This window comes from Rosa chinensis, chromosome 5, assembly GCF_002994745.2.
Source record: "Rosa chinensis cultivar Old Blush chromosome 5, RchiOBHm-V2, whole genome shotgun sequence".
Classification (NCBI taxonomy): domain Eukaryota; kingdom Viridiplantae; phylum Streptophyta; class Magnoliopsida; order Rosales; family Rosaceae; genus Rosa; species Rosa chinensis.
In genome coordinates, this window is record NC_037092.1 from 60,436,248 (window position 1) to 60,443,601 (window position 7,354).

General features: G+C 37.0%; 1 protein-coding gene across 1 annotated transcript; it reads left to right on the forward strand.

Annotated features, from left to right (window-relative positions):
- Window positions 1–2,488: 2,488 nt before the first annotated feature.
- On the forward strand, window positions 2,489–5,770 carry LOC112201798 (50S ribosomal protein L9, chloroplastic). Its single transcript, XM_024342711.2, has 6 exons — window positions 2,489–2,707; window positions 2,884–3,011; window positions 4,150–4,195; window positions 4,706–4,803; window positions 4,883–4,930; window positions 5,359–5,770. The coding sequence occupies exons 1-6, from the start codon at window positions 2,561–2,563 to the stop codon at window positions 5,477–5,479; spliced, it is 588 nt and encodes a 195-aa protein (XP_024198479.1). The 5' UTR covers window positions 2,489–2,560; the 3' UTR covers window positions 5,480–5,770.
- The last annotated feature ends 1,584 nt before the right edge of the window (window positions 5,771–7,354 follow it).

The window sequence follows — 7,354 nt, forward strand, 5'->3', positions numbered from 1 at the left end:
TAAGAATTACCCAAGTGACGTTGGCAAAGTGTGTAAATTGAAGAAGTCGTTGTATGGCCTGAAGCAGTCTCCAAGAGCTTGGTTTGGAAGATTTTCAAAGTCCATGAAGGCCTTTGGATACAGACAGAGCAATTCTGACCATACCTTGTTTATCAAACGCAAGAATGGTAAGATTACAGCTCTTATTGTGTATGTTGATGACATGATTGTTACAGGGGATGATCTGAAAGAGATGAATGAATTGCAAAAGTATTAGTCAAAGGAGTTTGAAATGAAGGATCTGGGACAACTAAAGTATTTTATGGGTATTGAAGTTGCAAGGTCTAAGAAGGGGATTTTGCTTTCACAAAGGAAGTATGTCCTTGATTTACTTGCTGAATACGGGGATGCTGGACTGCAGACCAATGGAGACACCCATTGAGATTAATCATAGACTTGCTATTTATCCTGATCAAGTTCCAACTGATAAAGGGAGGTATCAATGTCTTGTAGGAAGGTTGATTTATCTTTCACATACTAGACCTGATATTGCTTATGCTGTGAGTGTTGTTAGTCAATTTATGCATTGTCCTAGTGAAGAGCATATGGATGCAATCTTTCATATTTTGAGGTACTTGAAGATGGCGCCAGGTAAAGGGTTACTGTTTCAGGAAAAAGATGAATTGGAAGTTGTTGGGTACACAGATGCAGATTGGGCTGGTGATAAAACTGACAGACGTTCTACATCTGGGTACTTCACTTTTGTTGGAGGGAACCTTGTCACTTGGCGTAGCAAAAAGCAGAAAGTTGTTGCCAGATCAAGTGCAGAAGTTGAGTTCCGAGGTATGGCACATGGAGTCTGTGAAATGTTGTGGATTCATAATGTCTTGAAAGACCTGGGTTACAAGCTTAAAAAGCCTATGAATTTGCATTGTGATAATACAGCTGCCATTGAGATTGCACATAATCCAGTTCAGCATGCTAGAACGAAGCATGTGGAGGTTGACCGTCATTTTATTAAAGAAAATCTTGATAGAAAGGTTATTCGCTTTCCATTTGTAAACTCAGATGAGCAATTAGCTAATGTTCTTACTAAAGGAGTGTCCAAGAAGGTATTTGACAGCTCAGTTGACAAGTTGGGCAGGATAGACATCTATACACCAACTTGAGGGGGAGTGTAGAATCACTCTAAATCTGTATGTAATTAGGATATCCTGTAATTATGGAAAGTTTGTTTCCTATTAGAGTTTGACTACTCCTTTGTACTTGTATATATACCCTCATTGTGGGATGAATATATACCCTCATTGTGGGATGAATAGAATTATCGAATTAACCTTGAATTGAAGTATTCTTTTCTACTAGGATCAGGCTTAGGTTTAGGTTCAGTAATCTGAATCGAGTGATGTGTATTTATCTGAGAAGGAATTGATTCAGGTGCATTTTTGTGAGAAACTTCATGGTTTTCAAGAGAGTGAATGCATGTAGGAGAAAAGACTACCTTGCACAACACAGAGAGGTAATTGATTATGTAGAGGCTTTTGTCATGCGTGGTTTGATTAATGTATAAGATATGTGAAATTATCTATCTAGCCTATTTGCACATAGATTTAGAGATTAATCACAATTTTAGTAAGTTGAATTTAACTTTCGTTATAAGGATCGATGCAAATGTGCATGGATATACTACAATACTACAACGTGGGATACCTGATTGATATAAAATATGATGAGTTTTGTTTTTTCTTAAAAACAGTCTATATGCCAAAAGTACTTCAAGAAAAACCGGATAACCCCAAGATTCAAAAAGGCTGGGAGAATCAGGACATCCCATATTTTCTGTAATTAGTCTGAATGTACTGCCATGTATTGCTGAGGGGATAAAAATATTTTACAACCAATGTAAAGAAATATATTTACAAGTTTGTAATACTTTAATTTTTCATCAAAAACAATCTCAATACAACTATATTAATTAACTATAGAACCCTCAACCACATGGTGTGGTGTGTTGGTCGAACGGCCTAATCTGGAACCCCCAGATCTAGCGTTCGAATCCCAGCTCTATCCCATGGCCAGCAGATTTGAGGGATCATTTGGATTCGTACGTCTACGGTGCAGTGGATTAGTCTGGCTTTCGCCGCAATGTCGGTGCAGGTATCCTGGCGCTGAGATACCACTGCATGTGTGTGTGAGTTACTAACAGCTAACTACCTGATCAACAAAAAAAAAACTATAGAACCCGCAATATCGTGCGGGGCTGCTTTCTGGTCTTTCACTAAAATCATAAACCTACATCTCCCAAATATCCTATGCTTTTGACATGTAGCCTCTCTTTATTGGCTATCCATGCGTCTAACCTAAGATTTTCTCTTTAAAAGGACTTAGGTTTGCAAATTCAGAAAGTTGTGGGTAACATTTGCAGTTTACAGTTTGTAGCAAGGCCAAACTGGCAAAAGCCAAAACTGTGCTGGTCAGTTTGTCTCTGTAACATAACATTGGCTTTGCCCAAGAGATAAGATCATAAATCCCAAGAGAGTGAGTGACAGAGAAAGACTGGTTCGAGTGAGAGAGTGTGGTAATGGCGTCAACTGCTTCGACTCTATCATGGAGTTCTACCTCATTGCTTCAAAGCTTTACAGGAAACATAAACCAAGCAACTAAAATAGCAGACAGAGGAACAGCCTTGGTCGTTATCGCTCAAAAGAAAGCCAAGAAAGCTCGAACGGTAATGGGTTCTCGTTTGTTACTTGGTGTTTCATTTCTACCATTTGTTTGGTGACCCAGAAAACCTGAAAATGGTCTCTGCTCTGAGAGCTCATAAATGGAAAAACCCATCTCAATTTGAGCCCCATGCATTTCAAATATTCAATTACGTTATGGTGGTTATTGTTGTTGGGGCAGATAATTCTGAAGGAGGATGTAGCTGACCTGGGAAAGCAAGGGCAGCTTGTTAGCGTGAAAGCTGGTTATTACAGGAATTTTCTGCTACCAACAGGAAAGGCCCAGATTGTTACTCCTGTGCTGCTCAAGTAAGTAATGCATAACTCAACTATCCTATTTGAATTAGTCCAGTTCTTTGTTTTGTTAAATTTTTACTTTTCATTACCTTTTAACATTTATGAAGTATAGCAATAAAGCAGAAACCTGGGAATGTGTAGTATGGTGTTTATGGAGTCAAACTAGTTTGATGAGAAGAAGTTATAGTTAAGATGGGATTACTGCAAATGATGAGGAAACGCTACAAAGTTGAGTTACCACCAACAACATTGGAGAAGGGAGGAAGCATATTCAAATTGTGAGAGTAATGTATGAATGGCTTATTTGATATAGAGGGGCGGTGTATGGGGTTTTACTTGATTGTCATTACATAAAAACTGTCAAATGTAAATAGCCTCTTCAGTGTGTAACTGTACCTCCGAAAATCTTTCACAACATTCGACTTTGGAAGATACTTTGTAGCACCAGTGTATCCTGAGCGTTGACTATCTCAGTTTTGTATGTAAACTTACATAGAATCTTTGAGAAAAGTGTTTCCTTCCTTCCTTTCCTTCCTTCCTGAAGCCCCAAAGTACAAACTATAACTAGGCAGCATAGATACTTCTACAGTAGACCTATTATGATTGTATCAACATGACTATATGAGACACTGAAAACTAGTTAAGTCTCCTGCAGGATAATACTTCTCCAATGCATCCATCTGATTATTAGAATCTTTATTTACCTTTTTGTCGTACACATATATTCAATAATTTTTAGTTCTGGAAATGTATTGGACACAATCCTTAGGTCCCCTTATATAATAGCTGAGATGTATAAAGAGGGTGAGCATTTTATGTTTTCTTATGCATCTTCTCTTGAGTGTGGAAATGTAATCCTTGATGTGCAACTGTTCGGTCTCTCTTTTGAATGTAAAGTATAATTCTAGACATGAAAATGAGAGCATCTAGCATTTCAGCAGTGCTGTTTTCTTGGTCACCTTTTGGCCAAGGCATTCGTGGCCACTCGCCGTTGAATTTGAGTAGAGAATAAGAATTAAAAGTACAAAAGTGAATGGAATGATTATATGCTTCGGTAAGATATGAATTAAATCCTAGTGATATTTGGGTTATATCTGTGCTCTATACTAAGAACATATTATCACTCCACACTTCGTATTGTTCTTTCCAGGGAAATGAAAATGGAAGAGGAAAGGATTGAGGCTGAGAAAAAGCGGGTACTTATATAGCACATTTTCCATTTCCACCTTTCATACCCCTCATATATGTACTTCAAATTGTAATATGTAATAGTATATACTCTTCATCTGTGTTGCGTGCATCATGTAATCCCCTATACACATATCATTCATCTAAGGCTAAGGTTTTTCGACTTGAACTTATTAGGTCATCCAAAATTGGGTTGAAAAGCAAAATTTTTATTGTTGGACAGTTTATCATGGATGCTTTGATTAACAGGTTATAAAAGGATTTTACTTCTATCTGTCTTTTACTCTCACTCATTGTTATGTCATATACAGTAGAGCTAAGAGCACTGCTGTTTCTTTCCTTCTGATATTGCTTTTAAGTGGTAACATTTTTGCTATTTATTCTAGTGATTTCATTTTCATGTGGTGTTGAATACTCGCCAAGTTTCAGTTTCATTCTCTTTCTTCTCATGACAGTAAAATCTCTGTTATCTGAACTTTTCTTATTATACCTTATTGCATTATTTCATTTTGGTGCAGGTAAAAGAAGAGGCACAGCAACTTGCTCTTATATTTGAAACTGTTGGAGGATTCAAGGTGAAGCGCAAAGGTGGAAAAGGAAAGCTGATTTTTGGAAGGTGAATTGTTTACAGTGTGCCATTGTTACACTTTAATGTATTGTGTTGATCAGTTATTGACCCAGACATTCATATGCAGCGTCACACCTCAAGATCTTGTTGACATAATCAAGGCACAACTTCAAAGGTAGTTTCTTTTTTTCATCGGTCTTTTTATATTTCAAACAAAGGTAGTTTCTTTTTATCTTTAAGTTTTTCATTAAAATATAAAGACAATTTTTGTTAATTTCAGTCAAAATTTTCATAGGATCTATGAATTGAATTTCTCACTAGAGCCCAGTATCTATATCTCAACACAAGTTCAATAACTTTAAAATTAAGAACAGTTTCAAATAACATTTTCCAAATACATTCCTAAAAACAACTGCTCCAAAGTTCACAGCTTTGATATTGTATGGCTCATTGCCCTAGCTTGTAAGAATTTAACTGTTTAAATATTAAGATTACTTTGGAAGCAGAGATGATCAGATGAATGTTTGTCATATGGATTTGCTTTTTGGGTTCTTTCATACCCATTCTAATCTCTCCATTCTCTGCTCTTTCATTCATATCTAGGGATGTCGACAAGCGAATAGTATCTCTTCCAGAAATTCGTGAGATTGGAGAATATATTGCTGAACTAAAGCTTCATCCAGAAGTGAGTGCTAAAGTACGGGTGATTGTTTCTGCTAATTAAGGTTTAGCACCTGCCAGAGTCATATTTGGAAGCTGACTTGGATGGCCAAGATTCTGATGTATTTTTGCAAGATGTACATGGTCAAGGTACTATCAGCATCACATATTCCAATGGGTACCAATCTAGGGTGGCTGTAATGTAATGCAAGTAGAGATGTAGAGATCTGATTTACCTGGTTTGTGCCAATGTAAGTTTATTCTTCAATACATGAAAGTTGGTATGAGCCTTTTGAGAACCCATCTTTAAAGAGCCTTTCATATAAGTTTATTTTCTGGGGCACTATTATTTGTTTCTTATCAGTTCAACTTTTTTCTCTTCAAGTCATTCTAACATTTTCATGCGAAATTGTTGATATTTCCAATCTTTCCTCCAATGGGGAGTAAGTGATTGATGCTTGATCTGGGTTTCCCACCCTTCCCCTTACATGCATTTTAAATGTTTAAGGTATTATTTGGGAATGCTAGGGGTGCTGGTAATGATGACTTCAGAACAGATGTTGCTGATTTGATTAAATTACATTCTGTTGATGTTTTAGTCATATGTGAACCTATGGCTCAGTTTTTTAAAGCTTGTTTTTGTGCTACTCTCAATAGACTTGCTTAACCTGATTCAAAAATAATGGAGGCCAATGGCTTCTGTGGTGGTATTTGGCTTCTGTGGAATAATCAAAAAACAATTATTGATTGTGTGGATGCTGACTTACAATCCATCACTGTTAATGTCTCCTTGCCTGGTAAACCTTCTTGGATGTTCACAGCCATCTACGCTAGTCCTACTCCAACTGTCAGATCCATGTTATGGAATTATCTTGATACTCAACTCTTACTCATCACTTGCCATGGATGATCATGGCGGACTTCAATGAATCAGTTTCCAGTTCTGATAGAAACATTGGACAAATGGGAAGTTGGATAAATGGGAGTAGCGATTTATCTGGATTTTCAGGATCTGCTTAAACCTGGTCAAACAATAGAATAAAGGAAAGATTGGTTTTGCTAACTGTAGTTGGAGAGCCTCTTTCCCAGATGCTTTTATCAGACGCTTAAAACTAGGTTTGATCATTGTTGTAAATAAACTAGCTGTCCGTTTAGATTTCAGGCAATGTGGATGATCGTGTTGATTTTTCTGATTATGTTGCTCAGACTTGCAATTCTACTTCTGGTGATTCTGTGTGAAACAAAGACTGTCTAGTACTTTGCAAAGGTGTGTAATAAGGATGTTTTTTGTCACATTTTTCAGAAGAAGAAAAAAAAAAACTGGTTTGTAGGATTGGTGGGATCCAAAAGTGCAGAGAAAATTCTTTTCTTATCAAACTGGAGGCTGAGCTAATCCAAGACTATAATATGATCCGTGAGCAAGAGAACTTATTCTGGAAACAAAAATTTAGAGATAAATGGTAACAGGGAGGGGATAAAAATACTAGATTTTTTCATCTCACCACATTAGTCAGAAGAAGAAAAAATAAAATTGAGGGTCTTATTGATGTTGATCGCAATTGGTGTACTGATAATTCATATTTGAATAACATTGCTATAACTTTCTTTACTGATCTGTTCTCTATGCATTGTTGTGATGATACCAGGTCCACAATCCCTAGGCTTTTCCCTCCTATCAAAGAAGTTCATTCTGAGCAACCATGCAATCCTGTAACCCTTCTTGAAGTAAAAAGTGCTATCTTTAGCATTGGCGCCTTGGCGGATACAGAGCCCCAGGCCATTATGGGTTCCCTGCCTTGTTCTATCAGAGCTTTTGGAACATCTATGCTACTGAGGTTTATAATGTGGTTTTACATGCTTTTCAGAATTGCATTATTCCAGAAGGAATAAACCACACCATCATCACTCTAATCCCCAAGGTGGAAGGTCCCCAGAACAT

What these genes read in the sequence shown, in the direction of transcription:
- LOC112201798 (XM_024342711.2), top strand. Translation starts at nt 2,561, where the DNA reads ATGGCGTCAACTGCTTCGACTCTATCATGGAGTTCTACCTCATTGCTT. An exon ending in GTTACTCCTGTGCTGCTCAA is followed by an intron (nt 3,012 to 4,149) that starts GTAAGTAATGCA and finishes TGTTCTTTCCAG; the next exon opens with GGAAATGAAAATGGAAGAGG. An exon ending in GGAAAGCTGATTTTTGGAAG is followed by an intron (nt 4,804 to 4,882) that starts GTGAATTGTTTA and finishes ATTCATATGCAG; the next exon opens with CGTCACACCTCAAGATCTTG.